General features: G+C 43.5%; 5 protein-coding genes across 7 annotated transcripts in view; 3 read left to right on the top strand and 2 right to left on the bottom strand.

Moving 5' to 3' along the window:
- Positions 1-1,028, bottom strand: part of rnf4 (ring finger protein 4) — a 10,797-nt gene extending 9,769 nt beyond the window's left edge. For both annotated transcript variants that reach the window (XR_007569805.1, XM_050042563.1), the window contains exon 1: positions 811-1,028. The gene's annotated coding sequence lies outside the window, so the exon portion shown is untranslated. The remainder of the gene's footprint in view (positions 1-810) is intronic.
- The window catches only part of LOC126389092 (uncharacterized), an 18,509-nt gene extending 11,131 nt beyond the window's left edge, over positions 1-7,378 (top strand). Inside the window, exons 3-11 of the mRNA XM_050042537.1 lie at positions 2,982-3,091; positions 4,208-4,270; positions 4,431-5,066; positions 5,148-5,326; positions 5,374-5,729; positions 6,312-6,435; positions 6,624-6,716; positions 6,850-6,932; positions 7,040-7,378. Of these exons, the coding sequence (XP_049898494.1) occupies positions 2,982-3,091; positions 4,208-4,270; positions 4,431-5,066; positions 5,148-5,326; positions 5,374-5,729; positions 6,312-6,435; positions 6,624-6,716; positions 6,850-6,932; positions 7,040-7,117 (1,722 nt within the window). The 3' untranslated portion in view covers positions 7,118-7,378. The remainder of the gene's footprint in view (positions 1-2,981; positions 3,092-4,207; positions 4,271-4,430; positions 5,067-5,147; positions 5,327-5,373; positions 5,730-6,311; positions 6,436-6,623; positions 6,717-6,849; positions 6,933-7,039) is intronic.
- A 1,208-nt stretch (positions 7,379-8,586) lies between these two features.
- selenot2 (selenoprotein T, 2) lies at positions 8,587-11,424 on the bottom strand. The gene is made up of 6 exons (XM_050042561.1): positions 11,167-11,424; positions 10,578-10,688; positions 10,340-10,466; positions 10,159-10,246; positions 9,140-9,275; positions 8,587-9,038 (listed from the first exon to the last, which is right to left on the bottom strand). The coding sequence occupies exons 1-5, from the start codon at positions 11,379-11,381 to the stop codon at positions 9,154-9,156; spliced, it is 663 nt and encodes a 220-aa protein (XP_049898518.1). The 5' UTR covers positions 11,382-11,424; the 3' UTR covers positions 8,587-9,038; positions 9,140-9,153.
- Positions 11,425-12,047: 623 nt separating this feature from the next.
- LOC126389095 (cytochrome c oxidase assembly protein COX18, mitochondrial) lies at positions 12,048-15,862 on the top strand. The gene is made up of 7 exons (XM_050042543.1): positions 12,048-12,223; positions 12,893-13,431; positions 13,654-13,754; positions 13,833-13,987; positions 14,681-14,796; positions 14,887-14,994; positions 15,434-15,862. Exons 2-7 carry the CDS (start codon positions 12,904-12,906, stop codon positions 15,593-15,595), a joined length of 1,170 nt encoding a protein of 389 aa, XP_049898500.1. The 5' UTR covers positions 12,048-12,223; positions 12,893-12,903; the 3' UTR covers positions 15,596-15,862.
- An 802-nt stretch (positions 15,863-16,664) lies between these two features.
- The window catches only part of lman2 (lectin, mannose-binding 2), a 16,985-nt gene continuing 12,445 nt past the window's right edge, over positions 16,665-21,204 (top strand). For both annotated transcript variants that reach the window (XM_050042551.1, XM_050042550.1), the window contains exon 1: positions 16,665-17,051. In XM_050042551.1, coding sequence (XP_049898508.1) covers positions 16,916-17,051 — 136 coding nt within the window. In that variant the 5' untranslated portion in view covers positions 16,665-16,915. The remainder of the gene's footprint in view (positions 17,052-21,204) is intronic.

Here is a 21,204-nt window from a genome sequence, read left to right as displayed (position 1 = left end):
CAGTGATTTAACACCAGTGAACACAGGAGCTGCTGGTCTGCTGCTGCCTCCATCAGTTAGTGTGTTTGTGTCACTGTGTGTCTTTGGTGAATCTGAATTAACCCTTTAAACACCAAACACTCAGTGACACAAACACACTAACTGATGGAGGCAGCAGCAGACCAGCAGCTCCTGAGTTCACTGGTGTTAAATCACTGGTTTTATCACTGGAGTCTGGCTGTGAAGAGAGAGATATAACCGCTTCAGTTTCCTGTTGTAAATAACTGTCTGACATTAAGGTGAAGCAGTGACAACACTCTGTGTACAGACTACACTTAAACTGATATTGACTTTTTTAGATAGGATTTTTTTCAGGTCTCTAAATTCATTTTGTGTTTGACTCGTCCTCAGCAGCACACTGTTTCGCCTCCATGTCTCCTGCCTGTTTCTCCAAACTGCTGACTAACACCTGCTGTCTGTGACACATTGACTGTGGATAAATACCTCACACAGCCACACTTAAATAACTCTGAACTGTCCCTTTAATCTGAACACCAGTTCATTCAAACATCGTTGATTCAACCCGTCTCACCGGCTGTTAGCTGCTGTTGTGTAAAATCTGTTTCACTTCACAAACTGTTTCCTGTCGCGCGGCTCTCTGAGGCTCCACGTTCATTTAAATCAAATTAAATACAGATATGTATCATGTGGCTGAGTTTCAGTCAGAGCTTGATGTCAGAGTAAAATTCACCGTTCAGTCAAAGTTTCGATGGGAAACAGATTCTGTCACAACACCGGTCCAACAGTTAGCAGTTAGCCGTCTCTACTCACCGTCACTGTGTTTTCTCCTCTCTTAGCTGTTAGCAGTTAGCACTTAGCAGTTAGCGGCTCGTTAACGTTTAAACATTTAAACATTAAAATATCAAAATAAACCGACTGAAATGTCTCCGTCGGACAGATGATGCTAACGTTAGCTTCTACCGCCTGTTTCAGGAGCTCCTCCTGCTCCTCCTCCTTCTTCTTCTTCTGTACCGGAAGTTGGTAACCAGACTGTAGGATCGTTACCGCCCCCTGCTGTTCTACAGTGTCAACTACATGGTCACATCTGATACAGAAAACACCTCAAGTTCATGACTGGTTTTATAACAATGAATAAAGTAGTAAATACAAATAAAAGTATTCATATTTTTCATGTGACATACATTTATTCATTATATATACTGTCTGTCTGTCTGTCTGTCTGTCCATTCAGTTCAATTAAATCCAATTCAAATAGCTTTATTGGCATGAACAAAGATGTGCTGTTGCCAAAGCATTTCATGAAAAAATAAATAAATAAATAATCATATTTTACATCTTACATGCATTAATTTATTATATATTATATACACATATCTAATATACAGGTGTCGTTTACAAATAATAATAATAATAATAATGATCTAAAAATGTTTTGATATTTAACAAAATGTAACTGTTTTTTCTTATTAAATTAAAAAACTTTGAGCTGCTGTTTGTGTAGAAAAGTGTTATATAAATAAATCTATTATTATTTTTTATGATGACTTTATTAATAACACCTTGTGTAAGAACACTCTGTTACAACTAACAGTCTTGCATTATAAATATCTCCTCAGTGAAAGCACACAGGTATTATCAGCTGAATGAACCTCTGAGCCGTCAGAAAGGAAGTCAACTTCAGTTCTGATGAATCAGTTCAAATGTTTTAACATCTTTTTAAAATGAGTAGTTATTGTCTGGTGATGAGGAGAGAAGACCTGCCCAGGTAGACTAACAGAGACGCCCACCTCCTGTCCTCCTGTCTACCTGCACAGGTAAACTAACAGAGTGTAATCACAGACAGAAGAAGCAGCACAGATTTTCAGCAGCCATGAATAAAATCAGGACGTGGTTCAACAGAGCAAAGAAGGTAAAAACTATTATTATTATTATTATTATTGTTGTCTTGTTAACATTGTTATTATTATTATACATTTCATACTGTGTATATATTGATTATAAATGAAACACATCAATTATTGAAGCTCCGTGTTTGAAGGAACAGATCAAAATAAATGTATTGATGATCAGCTGATATTTATTGACACTAACACATAAAATTACAAACATGTATAAATATAAACATAAATATGCAGAAAAACAAATCCACTAACATTATATAATAAACAAATAATAAATAAAACAACATTAAATAAAAATGAATTCTAATAACAGTAACTGTATTTAAATATGTTTAATTAATATAACACCTGTAAACACCTGTAAACACCTGAGTACCTGAGGACTGAAGTTAAACACAGTAAATGATCTGACATGTGACACAGAGGAGACTCCTTTATTCTGTTTACTGGGAGTAAACTGGGACTGACTGGTGTTACTGGTGTTATATAAAGTTACACTGAAGATGTTTAGTGTCCCTCCTCAGCTCCTGTATCTCTGAGTGTTTCTGTCCTCAGGCAGGATCTGTGGAGGACTGAGATTCAATAGAGATCTAAAACCTGACACTCACTGAGTCCACGTGAGACACTGAGACCACGTGAGACACTGAGACCACGTGAGACACTGAGACCTTGTGAGATCCCAGAGACACTGAGTCCACGTGAGACCTCAGACACACTAAGTCCACATGAGATCCCAGAGACACTGAGACCACGTGAGACACTGAGACCACGTGAGATCCCAGAGACGCTGAGTCCACGTGAGACACTGAGACACACTGAGTCCACGTGAGACCTCAGACACACTAAGTCCACATGAGATCCCAGAGACGCTGAGTCCACGTGAGACACTGAGACACACTGAGTCCACGTGAGACCTCAGACACACTAAGTCCACATGAGATCCCAGAGACACTGAGTACACGTGAGACACTGAGACCACGTGAGACACTGAGACCACGTGAGATCCCAGAGACGCTGAGTCCACGTGAGACACTGAGACACACTGAGTCCACGTTTCAGACCTACCTTTCTGTCTTACAGAAACAGGAAGTAGAAAACGAGCTGGTGATTCGACCTTTGACCCCGGAGAGAAGACATCAGGCTTCCCATGATGTCCCTGTCGTCATGGAGATGCTGAGCTCCACCCAGAGGTGATGATGTCATCAAACCTTTAACAGTAACAGAAAACTGACATCACTTCCTGTTCACTTCCTGTGGCAGGACCTTTAACACATTCTGATTTAAAACCCTGTCGTCTGACAGAAGCTCACTGAGCACAGCTGAACACGTGTGTATGAGCGCTGCCTGAGTAACGTTCAAACACACACATTTGCTCAGACATGTTAGTCAGCTGTGAATGAGACCGTTTGTGCCAAAGGGTTTTAAATTGTAATGTTCCAGTTAAAGTCATGTGTTAGTGAAGATCTGATCATCTAACTGTACATATCTATATACACAAACTGTTTGCTTCCTGTTCCACACCTGGTTCTCATCACCTGGCGCTCACCTGTACACCTTTCACACATGATGCTCCACCCTGTGTTCAGTTTAATAACTGCATGTGTATATTTATTTTAGTGAGATTTATTTTAGTTTTCCAAATATTATATATTTAGTTTTATTTACATTACATAATAACAATGAAAGCTTCTTAAAGTTTAACAGTGGTTTTAAAATATCTAACTCTGTTTCCACTGGATCCAGATGCTGCTCCACTTTTTTAGCAGAGCAAAACAATTTTGTATCATCGGCAAACAAAACTAAATGAAACAACTTGGACACATCACAGATATAAGTTATGTACAGTGTAAACAGTAGTGGACCCAGCACTGACCCCTGTGGGACTCCACATGTAACCCTCAACAAGTGAATCAGTTATTTGCACATATTGACGTCTGTTTTCAAGGTAGCTACTGAGCCATTGGTGAGCTGCTCCTCTGATTATCTATCTTTACAGTTCACTCATTAACAGTCTGTGCTCAGACGAGTCGAATCCTTTTTTTTAGATCCATGAAAACTCCGACCGTATGTTCTTTATCATCTGTTTCTGTGGATATTTGGTCCGTTTTGGTCGATGGGAATGACCATGAACAGTTTTCTCCACAGATCCAACATAAAACTTGCTGAGAATACAAAGTGAAACTCACACACACACACACACACACATTATGTGGGCGAAGTATTTAAAGAGTCATGTGACTTTGGTCTGACTGGTGTTACTGATGTTACTGGTGTTACTGGTGAGCATTCTGTTGTTTGTGTTTCAGAGATCTGGACGGAGGTTTGATCCAATCTGATCTGATACAGACCACCAGACTGAGCATGCTCAGGTGAGACAGACAGGTAGAGACAGACAGGTAGAGACAGACAGGTAGAGACAGACAGATACACATCTCAGTTTTGTCTTCATAAACCATCAAACTTCATTTCCCAGAATCCTTCACAGCTTCAGCTGAGACACAGACAGGTGTGTGTTTGTTTTGTTGACAGGGAGCTCCTGCAGGGAGACACCTCACAGGAACAGGAAGTCTCTGATGTCCAACGACAACATTACAGAACAACGATATCAGCTCCACTTCCTGTCTGGAGGTCACCGTTACAGGTGGAACAGGTGGAACAGGAAAAAGAGGTACAACAGGTGACAGGTGACGAGATGCAGACGGAGCTGACCTCAGATCTCAAATCTGACATCATCAGCCTCACTCCATCAGTGTCCTACCCTGGACTTCCTGCCCGACTCTTCCTGAAGATGAGAGACGCCTGCTCCGCCCCCTCCTCTCCTCACCCCAGGGGGAGGAGGAGGCTCCCCTGCTCCCTGCCCTGCTCCCCTCTGCTGGGGGGGAGACGCTGGAGGTCCTCTGACTCCGCCCCCTCTCTGCCCTCGCCTCTGTCCCGTCTCTGGGTGGAAGCTGCTCTGCAGAGAAGCAGAAACATCCGCCCCCCTCCCCCACCCTCCCCACAGGTGGGACAGGAGGGGCAGGTAGAGGGGGGGACAGAGGAGGAAAGTGAGGAGGAGGAGGAGGAGGAGGAGGAAGATAACCAGGTGATCGTTGTTGGGATCAGGATGTCGGACACCGACTCAGAGACGTGGAGGTACTGTCTGCTGAGCCCCTGCGTCTGCTCCAGGTGAGACGACTTGTTCATACAGGTGATTTAAATTTATTGACCACTTAATAAAGTTAATAAAAGACCTTCATCCTCCGTCAGGTGTCCGAGCGCTCCTCCGTACGAAGGTCAGGTTTTCTCACCTGGAAACAGTCGAACAGATCCTTCACTCAGGTCTGAGGATCAGACTCAGCTGTGTCAGAGGACGGACACCCTGAGGACAGACACCCAGAGGACGGAGACCCAGAGGACAGACACCCAGAGGACGGAGACCCAGAGGAGACGGAGACCCAGAGGACAGACACCCAGAGGACGGAGACCCAGAGGACGGAGACCCAGAGGACAGACACCCAGAGGACAGACACCCAGAGGACGGACACCCAGAGGACAGACACCAAGAGGACGGAGACCCAGAGGACAAACACCCAGAGGACAGACACCAAGAGGACGGAGACCCAGAGGACAAACACCCAGAGGACAGACACCCAGAGGACGGAGACCCAGAGGACAAACACCCAGAGGACGGACACCCAGAGGACAGACACCAAGAGGACGGAGACCCAGAGGACAAACACCCAGAGGACAGACATCCAGAGTGTCCCTGCAGACAGAGCTCCACAGCAGGGTGAAAGCTCCCGTCTGTACCCCAGTCTGAGTCAGTGGAGGATCACAGCTGACGCTCAGGTGAGACGACCTGTCAGTCACCTGAAGACTAACCTGGAGTGTCTCTGAGTCTTTTTCTTTAGCCTTTATCAGACAGGACAGACTGACATGTAAAAGGGGGGGGGGTATCTTGAGGTCAGATATCTTGAGGTCAAAGGTCGAGGGACCTCTGTGAAAATGACCATGCTGTTTTTCCTTTGCCAAAATTTAACCTAAAATTGGAGCGTTATTTAAGACCCTTCCTGAGCAGCGAGCATGACGTGGTTGGTGCCATCGGATTCCTCAGGTCGTCTAGTTTCATATGACACCATCATCATCACTGTAGCTTTAAAACTCAGCCGTCTATAACCTCTGACAGACAAGCTGAGGTGAAATAGCAGCACGTGATTAACACATAATGCATCATGTTCAGACATTAATCTCATGACTGACAGGTCGACACTGACAGCGCAGGTTTTTACTCATGAGGTGATGTGTCGGCTCAGATTATCAGCCGCCCTCTGAGACGTCTGTCAGTGGTTCAAACCGTTCATTGACCAGTTTTCAGCAGCTCTGGTTCATTTCTCAGTTCTGAGCTGTGCTCTCAATAAATTCTCTCCTCAGACTGAACTGAACAGGAAACAGGAAGTAAACTGCTTCAACTGCCAGCTGGACACCAACACTGCCCAGTCCTGTTTCCATGGCAACACTGATGATCATCTGCAGCGTGTCTGTGAGACGACCTCAGGTGAGCGGGTGTGGACGCTGTGATATTGATATAAATCTTCCAGCACACACAGGATGTTACCTGTCTTCATCTGTCCTCACCTGTCCTCACCTGTCTTCATCTGTCCTCACCTGTCTTCACCTGTCTTCATCTGTCCTCACCTGTCTTCACCTGTCCTCACCTGTCTTCATCTGTCTTCACCTGTCCAGGTTCACCAGGTGACGTCTGGACTTTCTGTTCTGATGATCTGAACTTCTTCCTGAGGAAAGTGTTTGATTCCACCACCTGCAGCAGGACGACAGGTGAGAGCGCCCCATCAACTGATCAACAACAGTCACACCTTCATTTACCTGAGTCTGTCCTGAGCTCCAGGTGAGCTCTAGGTGAGCTCCAGGTGAGGTGAATCAGGCTCTAACCTCTTCTGTTGTTCTGCAGTTCGTTATGTTGAATCCTGCAGCTTCTGTTCAGACACACTGAGCGACCGAGTCACCAAACATCTCTGCAACAACTGTCACCAGGTAAACACTCACCTGTGACCAGGTAAACACTCATCTGTAATAAAAACTGTAGGACAGGTAAATAGTGAACACCTGTGTTTACAGTTTGTGTACTTCCTGTGTTTCAGGTGTTCTGTGGACGCTGTCTGTCTCACTTTGTCTCGTTACTTCAGATCCATCAGTTCAGTCAAACTGTTGCAGTCTGAAGACGACCGACCGACAGGTTACCTGTCTGTCATACAGGTGTTCCACCTGTCACAGAAACACCTGTGCTGTTGGTAATAAAAACCTGATTAAACTTTCTGATCAGTGACTCGTGTAAATCATGACATCATAATGAGAGAATTTATGGACCTGGGTCACCTGTCACTGCCCCCTGCTGGTCACCTGTCACATCACATCGCACCTGTGTCCTGTTTGATAGTTTGTGTTTGAACACATCACTGAGCTCGTCTACACTTTATTTCTGTCTGAATCTAAAAACCCTTTAACGACCTCAGACTGTTCAGAACTCAGCTGCTCGCCTTTTAACCAGAACCAGGAATTTTGATGACATCACACAGATTTCAGCCTCCTCCAGTCCTGAAACAAACGGAGCCGATGTGAAGAGCCTGAAATCTGTGTGATGTCATCAAACTTCCTGGTTCTGGTTAAAAGGCGAGCAGCTGAGTTCTGAACAGTGTGAAGACATCAGTGAGGGTCTGAGGACGAGAGATGATGAGCTGTGAAGTCTCTGAGACAAACTGATCTGTGATACTGGGTTTTATAAATAAAATATATTTTAATCATTTTCCTGCAAATCTAAAATAATTTTGGTTAATTTACAGATTTCTCAGGTCCACCTTGTAAACTCTGAAATCTACAGTGTTTTCTGTCCATGGTGCGTTCAAGTGCGTCATGTACGTGATCTATATTGACATTTATACTCGAACAGCCATGAAGGTCGTTTAACACAGAAAAGTTTCTATTTTTGTTTTGTTTTTCTTTGAATATTTGTTTTTGTTTCACTGCAGCATTTTAAATAATTACATGTTAAAATCATAGAAAAAATCCCATTCATTTCTCCAGAGGCAGATTTTAAACATTTCATTTAAATCTTAAATCAAGTTACAAACCTCAAAATATTCTTCACCAGGTCCTCTGATCTGTCATCATTCTCACGTTCCACTGCAGCAGTTGTAGATCATCAAATACTGAAGTCAGACCCAAGTGCGAACAGTAAAAATATTCATCTTCAAAACTTAACTGTCACTTCCTGTTATTTTGGCCGACTGACAATCTGCTCGGCCGGTGGATGTGTTCATCTCACAGGGCCTCAGTCACAGAGTCAGTGAGTTCATTTCTGGCAGTGAGCCTGGAGACGAGCAGCTTTGTTAGAGAAACATGACTTCATGTCAGAACTCAAAACCTCAGTCAGTTTCTGTTTGTTTCCTGTCAATAAAATCACAGTCCTGATGAAGCCGATCAGTTTGATTAATAACTACAGACGTTTCCTCCAAACTTTCACTGTTGATTATTTACTGAATATTTTAGATTGACGACAAAGAGAAACAAAACTATGTGAAACGTGACCAGCAGAGCTCAGACTTATGTGAACTCAGATTACATTAATGATCTGTATCATCATTTGGATCTGTTTTAAATCCATTAACAAATAAAAACGCATCACTTCCTGTTTCCACATTAAAAGTTCCGTGTGAGAAACTTGTGATGAGTTTTATTGTTTCAGACATTTTACAGACGACATTCATTAAAAAACAACTGACAGTGACGATAATCAGATTTTTATCTTTATTTCAGTTTCCTGTCTGCGACTTCCTGTCCAGACGGAGGCTAATTAGCATGAAGCTAACAGTGGTACCATACTTAAGTTCTGAACCTCAAACTAAATAAATACAATCAAACAGAGTCCAGTCGAGTCGTCAGTCTGTGCGTACAGCTGACTGCACCTGTGCTGACAGGTGCATTGTGGGTACAGAGCTGATCTGTGACCTGGCGCAGAGGGGACGCTCTTTTCGTGGCGGGGGACATCCGGCCAGGCCCCGCAGAGTCTGCTTTAGGGCCGGACCTTCATGAACGCCAGCGGCTGAACGTACCACTGAGCCTGGACACCTGAACGCAGCGCACCTGAGGAGAGACACAGGTGAGAGGGTCAGTGTGATGTCATCAAACACCAGGTCACGTGACTGTAAACACTGATACAGCTGTGTTTACCTGTATATGTTTACCTGTGAGTGTGGCTCTAAGTGGAGGAGAAGCTCATGGGATCCACCTGGTTCATCTTCAGGTGGTTGTCGAGGATCTGGAAGATCTCCTGGATGTTCGGGACGTAACCCGACTGAAGCTTCGACCAAACAGGGACGTCTGAGGGAGGGGACAGGAAACACTGTTACACCAGGAAGTGTCAGTAAGGAGGTATCTCTCAGAGTCAAGGGAGGATCCTTCAACGTCTGAATTTCGAGGACGCTATGTCATCGACCCGCCGAAGGACTGTGCCAATGTCAAGGATCCTTGAGTCCTTCTTTCAGAGAAATTCGAAGGATGCATGTGTGGGTCCTCAGCAGGTATAAAATCCCCACAATGCTTTGCCCATTGTGGGGATTTGCATTTGCAGGAAGTGAGGGCGGAGCCTCTTCACTGAATGCTGCGCCAGCAGAGCTCGACAGGATTTAGATTAATATGTCACTTATTTAGATTCATGTCTCCACCTGAGTTTATCAGACAAAACCTCATTTACACTCTCCAACGTGTCCACTGCCACATGATGAGGTTTATTAAATAACGTAACTTAGATAAAACATAAAAGTTTTAAATCAGATGGAACCTCTGCTGCTTCAGTATTACGAGGACGCTGTCGTGAACTGAACGTGACACTAACATGAGGTTTGCCGTCGACACACAGGGTGCGCCGTCTGACGACAGGTAAACCTTGAATGTCTCTGTTCAAGTGAACGTACAAGATGAAACTAGAAAAGCTGAAGGCGAGGCTTGTGTCTGCCTCCCACGTAACCACGACCAGTAATTGAACGCTTGTTGCGGCGCCCCTGTGCGACCTCACAGTTCTGTGGTTCATCTGATTGGCTGAGTGTTGGCGAGGTGATGCGTTCAGGAAGAGTCCGTCACTCGGGGACAAATAAATTCAACTCTCCAACACAAACATGACAGAATCCCACAGAAATGAGATCACGATGTTCTAACCATTAACCGTGCAGCCACGCTGTCGTGTTTTGGACCAATCAGAACTCACCGTTCAGAGTGACCTCGAAGGCTCCTGTAGACAGGAAGTGAGTCTCCATCATGTTACAGAGGAAGAAGGCCATCAGACAGGAGAAGATCTGATGAACAATACAAAAGAAAAAAACAGTGAAATGGTTGAATCTGTTGCCATGGTAACCAGCTGAAACCTCCGTTGCCGTGGTAACAGCTACCTTGTTGTCCTGACTCCAGGTCCAGGCTCTGGGAGTGTCGAGGCCGAGGAGGACGAAGGGGTTCTGACCGCTGACGATCAGCAGGATGGAGAGGAGCTTCAGGTAGGAGATGAGGTTACCGAAAAACCTGAGGAGAGACGGAGGACTGGTGTTACTGGGTTTACTGGTTTGACTTCAGCCTGTGGGGATATAATCCAACATGACTGGACAGTAGTAGTTTAGTGATGTCAGAGCTCACCTGTTGAAGGGAGTGGGGGGGTAGTTTTCTCCCTCGATGCGGATGTCCGGGTACAGCTGGCTGATGGCTCGTGAGTACTCCTGGAACACTTTGCTGTAACCTCAGGAGATACTGAGAACACACAGAGAGGACACACCTGTCAGGTGAGCTCAGCTGGACAACGTGATGCCCCACACTGAAGATGAAAAAGTGTTTGATATATTTCTAAAAGTTCAATTTGTTATTTACAATGTTTGTTAGAAACCTGTCTTATTGTTAACAGCAATAAAACAGATTCAGTTATTGAGCTCAGTCCCTCAGGTGGAGGCGTACAGGTGAGTTCAGGCCTTGTTTATGACGATGGTGTTACACCTGTAACAGCTCAGTACTTGTTATGTTTTATGAACTGAGGTGTAAACAATAACATTTACTAAAATAAAGCGCTTTGAAACGTTTAATAGAAACATTTAAACACATTTAAACACAGTTAAAAACGTCACTGAGCCGTTAGTTTAACATTCAGACAGAAACATGATGAAACAGGTTTATTTTCTGATGCTAACTGTTAGCTCGCTGTTAGCCTGTTAGCTCCTGATGCTAACTCACTCACCAGTACTGGAACTTGAGCGTGGGCCCGGTGTACAGGGAGGGTTTGGCGGGTTTCCCGGGCTCCGTGTCCGGCAGGGTGTCCGGAGAGAAGCCGGGGCTGTCGGCCTGCTGGTGTCCGCGCTGCGGGCTCGTTCTGCCGAGGTAAATGTCCCAGACCGTGAGGGCCGAGAAGAGGAGCAGAGCCGCCAGGAGGCCCGCCTGGCTGTACTCCGCCATGTCTGCTCTGTGACAGAACACCGATCTGCCCGGAAACACGGTGATCCACTACACCACTTCCGGTAAGATATTTCACAATAAAAGAGCCGAGGAGCAAAGCCGTCGGTGGAGGTTTTTTTATTCGGTACTAGTGTAAATAAATTAACTCAGTAACTGTGTTTAAATTCTGCTCTGAGGTTCCTCTGCCTGAATATTTCTCTTTCTGCCACACTGAGTAACATATATGTGGTCTATATAAGAATCAGATCAGAAATAATTAATTACTGTCAATTTGAGAGTGTTTTGTGTTTATGTATTTTATTTTTTCTAGATTTACGTCATATTGTATGTGGTTTCATATTTCGTTGCTAACCTGAGGCAGGAGATGATTGAGGAACAGGACTTGTAAATCTAACTTGTCTTTTGTATCTATTAAGTTCAATAACGCGAATAAACAAAAGTGTTTAATTCTTTTATTGTGAAAGTATGGTCAAGTGTTCCGGCTTGATTCTGGCGGGTAACCGTTTCCGGTAAATCTTCGTGCAGATTATTTGATATTTTCTCTGAAATGTAAAATACGTTTTTATTTTTTATAAATGAATCATTTTTGGGGTTTTTTTACGTAAAGTTATTATTATTATTATTATTTTAAAAAAGCGGCAGCTCTGTGTCGTCACATTTACCCGACACGCGGTGATAAACACCGTGACGTCATATGTGTGGGACGCCGTGCTGCCGGTGGATGGAAGGATGAAGGTGAAGGAATAAAAAATGAAATCAGTTTAAATGATTTAGTCTGAACCACAGATTATTTACACAGCAGAGAGCCGGATACAGGTCACCTGACGGCTGACGTCACACAGGTACGTTCTGGTTTTGTCTCTGAATTAAAGTCGGTGACTGAGTGTTTCAGTAACTCTCACACAGGAGATGTGTGTGTCGGTGTGTGTGTGTGTAGTAAAAACATTTTAGTGTTTAACTTCCGGTGTTAAACTAGTTCAATCTTTGTTATACTGATTATTGAATATTTAGTTTTCGATATTTAATGTTGTGGTAAAACTCTGCAGCTGAGTCTGACAGGAAACAGACACGTCATAAACCTCTAAAAGTTAACATTATTAAAAACTGATTCTGGGTCTGAACATCAACATTTGCTCTGGTGTGTGTTTGACACAGAAGGTGGAGATTCATTCACTCATGTTCAACATTACACAGAAAGTCTAATCTCAAAAACATTTATTCACAAAGACCCAAGTAAAATAAAAACATTATATATAGGCTATATATATATATATATATATGTATATATCTCCGTGTGTGTGTGTGTGTGTCACACAAAGACAACATGGCTGACTACAGATGTGATGGTCAAATCAAAGAGTCGGGTCCTCACAGGAGATTTTAAGAGGAAGAACGAGGATTAATTTAAGAAGCTGAAGCTGATTTATGGGACAGACTCTTCAGAGACGTTGGACAGTTTCAGTCCTGAACTCGTCTTTAATCAGCGTCCTGTTTGTCTCTTCATGTCTCAGGAGTGGTCGCCATGTTGAGTGTGGTGGGGTCGTTGAGGACCAGCGTCCTGCAGCTTCCTGTACGAGGAGTCTGTTCTGCGACATTCAACAGGAAATCTTCTGCACCTGGTCACACCTGTACTGCACCACTGTCAGCTGGACGTCCTGCAGTTTGCTGTCACATGTTACCTGTCAGGACGCTGTCAGGTGTCAGGACGCTGTCAGGTGTTGGGACGCTGTCAGGTGTAGGGAGGTTGTCACGTGTTGGGACGCTGTCAGGTGTTGGGACACTGTCAGGTGTAGGGAGGTTGTCACGTGTTGGGACGCTGTCAGGTGTTCGGAGGCTCTCAGGTGGAGGCCATGATGACAGTGCAGGTGCAACCGGCTGGTACAGCAGCCTCTCTGACTCGGCTCCGGTTCACCTGAGCGAACACTTCCTGGTGAGCGTGCAGCAGGTGAGCGGGCTGCCGTGGTGGCTGAGCATCGTCGTGGCGACGCTGTCGGTCAGGACGCTCATCACTCTGCCACTCGCCGCCTACCAGATGGTGATCATATCCAAGGTGAGTGACGGGAAACGACAAATGACATCATACGGTGACACTAAAGATATAAAATAATACACAGTGTTTCTGATGTGTCAAGATTAGAAATGAACGTTCACTGTAACCACACTGAGTGTCCGTATACATGATCCTGTACACGTTTGTTGGCGTGTGCCGACTCTTAGGATAGCAACTTCCTCTCCATCACGGTAACCATAGTAACCTCCAGGTGATGTACAGGTGGAGGCGCTGCAGGCGGAGATCTCAGAGCTGGCAAAGAGGCTTCGATATGAAGTTTCAGTCCGAGCACGAGAAAGAGGCTGGACGGAGAAAGAGTGCCAGTAAGAAACAACACACACAAACAAACAAACAAATAAACAACCGGCTGTGTTTTTATGAACTGATTTGTTTGTCTTCAGGTTTCAGTTCAAGAAGAATCTGCGTCGTATCGTCTCTCAGCTCTACGTCAGAGACAACTGTCACCCGTTCAAAGCCAGTGTGCTGGTCTGGGTTCAGCTGCCTCTGTGGATCAGCCTCTCTCTGGCCCTCAGAAACCTGAGTCTGGATCAGTCCGGTAAGATCACACTGACTCTGGATCAGTCCTGGACCAGGACTTAAGTCCTTTAAGGGTCCATCTGTGTTCTTTTTTTTTCCAAATAGAAACTCCACTCAGCCGTTGGCAAAAAGCAGTGATGAAGATTACAGCACTGATACCCTCCTCTTCCTCATCCCTCCACACACACCTTTCACTCAGTGTGTTTCCAGTCACAGTGAAGTGGAGCTACAGCTCCAGCTGGACGAGGACATCTAACTGGTCTACTGTCCTTGTCCCAGTATACAAGCACGGGAGGGGAATCCATTTATTGAGCCAAGTATGTGCGACTCCTCTACGATAGGTGGAGATATGCCCCCTTTCAGCTTGTTAGTATTGGACCTTTTTCCTGTTGACCTATTACGTCACAGACCAAACAGTCTCCATCCCGTGTTTCCCTCCCATCCATGTATTTCTAAATATTTCAGTCTGTCAGCTGACACAGTATGACCTGTGTCTGCTCGTCCGTTAACAGTTTATTCTTCAGTCCAGATGGACGTTTGTGCCAAATTTGAAGAAGTTCCCTCGTGTTGTTTTTGAGATATTGCGATTACAATAATGGGACAGACGGATGGACAACCTTAAAAAACGCCTCGGGTCACGGCTGTCGCCGGCGTGCAGGTGTAGAGAATGAAGTTGTGTCTCTTAACTAACAGTAAACGGTGTTTCCTGCAGCACTGCACTATGACCTGGCAGCAGGGGGCGCTCTGTGGTTCCCTGACCTCACCTCACCTGACTCCACCTGGATCCTACCTGTCTGCCTCGGACTCATCAACCTGCTCATCGTAGAGGTCAGTCTGTTCAGCAGGTGTGTGATCACCTGACCTGATGATGTCATCCAACCTAATCATCTTCTTCTTCTTTTTTTTCTTCTTCTTCAGGTGTTTTCTCTTCAGAGAGTCAACCCGTCTCGTTTACAGAAGACTGTGACGAACTTCATCAGAGCGTTCTCAGTGTTGATGATTCCCATCGCTGCCACTGTTCCTTCTGTGAGTTGAACACAGTCTGTCACTCTGTGAGAAATTAAAATCAGAGCAGCTGATTGGTTCATTCTGGACGTCACAGTGTGACTTCAGGTGCAGGTGCAGGTTCAGGTTCAGGTTCAGGTTCAGGTGCAGGTGCAGGTGCAGGTGCAGGTTCAGGTGCAGGTGCAGGTGCAGGTGCAGGTGCAGGTGCAGGTTCAGGCTCAGGTTCAGGTTCAGGTTCAGGCTCAGGTTCAGGTTCAGGCTCAGGTTCAGGTGCAGGTGCAGGTTCAGGTGCAGAGAGAGTTGTTTATGCTCAGTTCAGGAACACAAACACATTAATCATATTAATATAAATGAAATTTATTTTATAAAGTTAATTAATGTTGACTTTAAAGCAGCTGATGATCTTTTAAAACCTCCAGCAGGTCCTCTGACATCACTTTGTTCTCTCCTCTCCTCCCAGTCCATGGCTCTGTACTGGTTTACCTCCAGTCTGGTGGGATTCGGTCACAACCTCTTCCTTCGTTCTCCTACGATCCACAAAATCCTCAAACTGCGAAGTCACAGATCAGACTCTCCGTACAGAGACCTGCTTTCCGCCTTCATCACCAAATACTGCAGATAAAGACACAGACGGATCAGAGATATATTTATAAGATAAATCAGTGACTGAACATTTCATTGATATTTAACTGCTGTTCAGCTGGTTGTGATGTTGAGATGTTGTATTGATCCAGTCATTGATTGATTGATCTGTATGTTGATTAATAAACTGAAACGTGTGTTGATATGAGGAGGTGTCTGTATGAACATGTGATTCAGTCTTTTTGTTCTGTGTTAAAACATTTATTCACTTATTGATCACCAACATTAAAGGTTCAGGATTCAGATTATTGACAGACAGTGAATCTCATCTAATTCTTGTGTTCCTGTTCCCTCAGAATGAGCTGTCTGTATCTCCACAGGGAGCAGGTCCTCGTCTACAGAGATCACCATGTTGCTCCGCCATGTTTCTACAGTAGCCCAGAATGGACAAACCAAACACTGACTCTAGATAGAGACATTCAGGTTTCTGCGTCTGCCACCGCAGTTAGAGGCTTATCTGCGGAGTGTTGAGAAAAAATTTTAAAACATGAATTGTCTTTCATCAGTGTGTTTCCTGTAAATCAGCTGGTCTGTTTGTTTTAGTGAGGAAAAGACCTCTGTAGATAATTAATCTAATATGAACCGGCTATCAATCAGTCATATTTTACCAGGAAATATAAAACTGCGTCACTCTTAACTGGTAACTTCAGTAAGTTAAGTAAGCTGTACCGATGAATTAAATTCAATTAAATGAGATTTAATTTTTTTTTTTGTTTAGTTACTGTGGTCTAGTTAATTTATTTTAATTCAATTTATTTTAATTTAATTTTATTTCATTTCATTTCATTTTATTCTATATAGTTTAGTTAATTTAGTCTAGTCTAGTTTAGTGTAATTTCATTTAATTTTTAGTTTAATTAAAATCAAAGAAAAACTACAAAGACCACAGTGTACCTGTTTTTTATTTATGTCCTTTTGGCGCCATCTTGTGGAAAGCAAGAAAACACCAACTGCTCGCTGATTGGCTTAATTTGCGATGTGCTCGTCTCTGATTGGCTCATAAAATTTCCGCCGTCTACAAAAGTCTTCCGGCCGGAAACAGTCAGAGCTGAAGGTTTCCTCCGGATCATTCATGTTAGAATTCATCTCGCGTTTCAGATTTTTGTGCAATAATAATTTGGTTTTTATATATGTATAATTGTAGAAATACGTAAAGGAAAAACACGTCGTTTCCGGTTCAGGCAGTGTGGAGATAGCCGTCGTACCTGTGTGGTTTCTGTCCGGAGGATAATAGAGAAGGGACCGAGTTTGGAGGAACAGTTTTGTTGTGAGAGTTTGTTTCCGCAGCTGTCTGATCAAAATGAGGATTACTAACGTATTTCTGAGTGTAACGGCGGTGCTGGTGACGTGTCAGCTGTCTCCGGTGAGCTGTGACATCACGGACGGGAACGCGGAACATCTGAAGAGAGAACACTCGTTAATGAAACCGTACCAAGGTAACACGGCTCCGTTAGCTCTGCGGCTAACCTGCTCTGCTGTCTGCTCCTCAGCTGCAGGAAGAGTTTACAGACTTATTCTGAGATAATTAATGTAATTAACTGTAGTTTAACGGCTAAGGCAAACAGCTGACGTCATAACCTGCTGTTAGGTTTTAAAACACGTCATGTTGAGGAGCACGGTAAAAGTTAGGGACTGTTCTTTACCTATCAGAGGAGGGTGGTGTCTGAGGTGTGTGACCCTCCCTGAGTGACAGGAGGAAGACTCATGACCCTCCCTGAGTGACAGGAGGAAGACTCATGACCCTCCCTCCACCTTAACTCAGTTATCAGATTTATAAAACTTAAACTTTGATGTTTGAAAGTTAAAAGTTGAAGATGAACTCCTGGAGTTAAAGACAGCCTCAGTTTTTCACTCTTGTCACGTGAACAGTTTATTTTTGGACACATTTAAATGAGATGTAGAAGAAAATGATTTTGATGAAATATCTGTTTGAAGCTCAGATTTGGTTTTGTTTTCTTTTTTGTTACTGAAGTGTTCGTCACACATGATGAGTCCAAGGACGGTCAAACATAAATTATTTCAAAATCCAATATAATTTATGTTTTTACAGTTTCTAGTGGCGGTGGGTTGGAGGACATGTGTTTTGTAAAAGAAAATGCCAAAAACTTTACAGAAAAAAAAGCAAGAAAAAGAAGAATATGCCTTTAACCCCCCCCATGTCAGTTTAAATATTAAAGGAGCTATATGAAAATCCTCCTAATATGTCACAGAGACTAAGGAATGATGTTCATATAACATACTGATCTCACCGACAACAGTAGTACAGCCAGAATATTCAAATTTTAAAAAAAAATGTTTACAGTCTGCAAATCATGTTTATGTTTTGAATTTGTGTTTTGGCCTGTTGCGCCACCCACCGCCGTCTACCAGTCACGCAGTCAGTAGAGTCTCAGCATCAGTTACAGTTACGACTGAGCTACAGCAGCACGGCAAGCAGCATTAGCAGTGTCCCGGTACATAGCATTAGCAGCCGGCTCCTCCTCAGCTGTATCCTGGCAGCAGCGTTAGCAGCAGAGAAGCTGGACTTGCTCAAACAGTCCGCTGGAAACCGAAGATCAAGGACACGGCGACGCGGCCCTGCCACAGCAGCCGCCCGTGGGCAAACAAATCAGTCTCCAGCGTGCCGCTGTCCAGCAACCTCAAACCTGTAGGGGAGGGGGGGCGGACACGACTCGCGGCATTTGAGTGCAGTAACCGTTTTGGCCACATTCTTACATACAGCGCCTTTAAGTTACACAAAGTGTGAGACAAAGTTTATTATTTCATTTTGGACTCAGCGAGGGATAGTTAGGTAATAATATTAATTATAGCTGCTGCGCAGCGATGGGTCGGGTCCGGGCATTTTTAGGCAATTCTGAGCAACAAGCAGAAGAATTGGAAGACATTTAGGAATTTAGCAACACAATCTGCCTTTTGCATCAGCTGAGGCTTGAACTCACAACCTCTGAGACTAAGAATCAATTTCTATCTCACTGAGCTAATTAGTCAGTGACAATTCATGTGTAGCTTCACAAATTGACTAAGCCAGACGTGCAGGTTTAGCAGCCGTCCATGCATGGAAAAGCAGATTTCAAACCACTGTAAAAAATTCAGTTATCGAAACAAAAATCTGAAAATACACATATTGCATCTAGACAGCATGGAGATGTTGGTAATTTGTTTGTAACAATGATTGATTTGCTCCATAAGTGAAAAACTGATGTTTAAAATTGCCATTTTTACATTGACTCCAATTGTTCACATTAGAGCAAAATTCAAAATGCTGTCAAAAATTCAGTTTTTGAGATAAAATTCTGAAATTTGCCACACATCATCTACCATGACTCTAGAATTTTGTCATTTTTTTCATGAACATTGAAGATTTATTTAGCAAGAATTTGCATGTATATGTTTACAGTACCGTTTACAGTCAAACATTTTGATGCACTGTAGGCTCAATTTTTGATAAATCAAAAATCTGAGAAACGTAGTTTTTGTAGGACAGTCTGAAGATGCTCTGTAGCAAGTTTGGTGTCAATTGAGCAAAAATTGTGGGAGGAGATAGGTTTAAGAAGTTTTACAGTTTTTGAAAAAAACAGAGTGATGAACTTCATAATTTTTAATAGGTTTAAATGTACAAAAGTTTCTTCAGTATTGGGGCTACAGTTTGATGAAAGTTGTGAAGTTGTAGCACGTATGGTTGATTTGTTATGAATTTTCAAAGTTTTGAACTTTAGACGCTTGCTGTAGCGCCACCATCAGGACTATTGGCTTGAGTTTACAGCTGAGGATATCTGGCATGAGACTGGACCTTTGTGCAAAGTTTGGTGAGTTTTCACCCATGGGAAGTATGATTTCCTCAGAAGAAGAAGAAGAAAGAAGAAGAAGAAGAATAACTAGGATTACAAAAGTGTCCTGGCAGCTTAGCTGCCCGGAACCTAATAATAGTTTTATTTGTATAGCAAATATTTAAACATGGTTACAAAGGGAAATACAGTTATAGTGGAGCGGATAAGTGACATAATCGTTCAGTTGGTGATACAAGCGTGGAAATTGGCATGAGCAGTCTCCATGGGTCACTTGACAAGAAAATTGCTGGAGCCAATTGAAATATCAAGATGGCGGCAGTTTTTCAAGATGGCCGCCATCTTCATGCGTGTATTATCATCTTAATGGAACATCCGCCCCGCCCCCTATCCAATCAGAAACCTTCCCTGCCCCAAACCTTAAAGGAGATTAAACTGATCTCCCGTGTAAACCCTCATCAGAATGAATATTTCTCATGTAAACTACCTGGAAAGACTTAAATTCCGAATGATTTCATTCAGATTTATTTCATTCTGAATGAGAAGCCATCATGTAACCGCACCCAGTGAAGCACATTTTAGTTTAGTTCTTTAGTATATTGCTCAATTATTATTTTGGAGCACTGTCCGTTCAGAACCACAGCTGTGCTACTTTAGTATTCTTACTTTTTGTTTCCCCATCCCTTAGTATTTATTTGACAAAGTTACTGTCTGTTAGTTTAAAATAAAACAAAGGCAAAAAATAAAAAATAAATAAAAATAAATAAATAAACAAAAAAATAAAAAAAACACCTCCCTTGTGACTGTTACCTTGTCATGGTAAGGGAGCTTGTGTACTTCACAGAGGCCTGAGAGCTATGCCATTGGAAGGCAACTTCTGGCAGGTTTAACCAAATTGGACAGGTCAAGGGCAAGGAGTAAGACAAAACACAGTCAAACACAGGAACCCAAAAAATGGGGAAATATATAATGTAAAGATCCAGGTGGCCATCTTGAAGAATGGCTGCCATCTTGAAATTTCAAGTGGCTGTGAGTAGTTTCTTGTCAAGTGACCAGTGGAAACTGCTCATGCCAATTTTCATGCTTGTATCACCAACTGAATGATTTGGCCTAAAATCAGCTCTTAGCCGTTCCACTATTACAATAATTAAAAACAATGTTAAAGGGATAGTGCACCCAAAAATGAAAATTCAGCCATTATCTACTCACCCATATGGCGAGGGAGGCTCAGGTGAAGTTTTAGAGTCCTCACATCACTTGCAGAGATCCAAGGGGAGAGGAGGTAGCAACACAACTCCACCTAATGGAGGCTGACGGCGCTCCAGATTCAAACGTCCAAAAACACATAATTGAAACCACAAAATATCTCCATACTGCAGCGAGCTCACGTGTGCGTGCTTGCGTGCGAGACCAGCGAAAGCACGTGAACACACATGAAGGCGGTGCCCATGTCTCACGGTCTCGCGCAAGTGTGCACACGTGACAGAGAGGCAGTCAGAGCTACAGGCTACAATGAGGCTAAAAACAGAGTTCAAATGAGGTTTTTCCGCTACAATGAGGCTAAAAACAGAGTTCAAATGAGGTTTTTCCAAACAAGTTTTTATGTCGGGACTTCAGGACACTTGGATCACTACGGACGAGCAGTATGGAGATATTTTGTGGTTTCAATTATGTGTTCTTGGACGTTTGAATCTGGGGCGCCGTCAGCCTCCATTAGGTGGAGTTGTGTTGCTACCTCCTCTCCCCTTGGATCTCTGCAAGTGATGTGAGGACTCTAAAACTTCACCTGAGCCTCCCTCTGCAT

This window comes from Epinephelus moara, chromosome 4 (assembly GCF_006386435.1).
Source record: "Epinephelus moara isolate mb chromosome 4, YSFRI_EMoa_1.0, whole genome shotgun sequence".
NCBI lineage: Eukaryota > Metazoa > Chordata > Actinopteri > Perciformes > Serranidae > Epinephelus > Epinephelus moara.
This window is presented reverse-complemented; position numbering and strand designations above follow the sequence as displayed.

What these genes read in the sequence shown, in the direction of transcription:
- LOC126389095 (XM_050042543.1), top strand. Translation starts at nt 12,904, where the DNA reads ATGTTGAGTGTGGTGGGGTCGTTGAGGACCAGCGTCCTGCAGCTTCCT. An exon ending in TGGACGGAGAAAGAGTGCCA is followed by an intron (nt 13,755 to 13,832) that starts GTAAGAAACAAC and finishes GTTTGTCTTCAG; the next exon opens with GTTTCAGTTCAAGAAGAATC. An exon ending in CCTGAGTCTGGATCAGTCCG is followed by an intron (nt 13,988 to 14,680) that starts GTAAGATCACAC and finishes TGTTTCCTGCAG; the next exon opens with CACTGCACTATGACCTGGCA.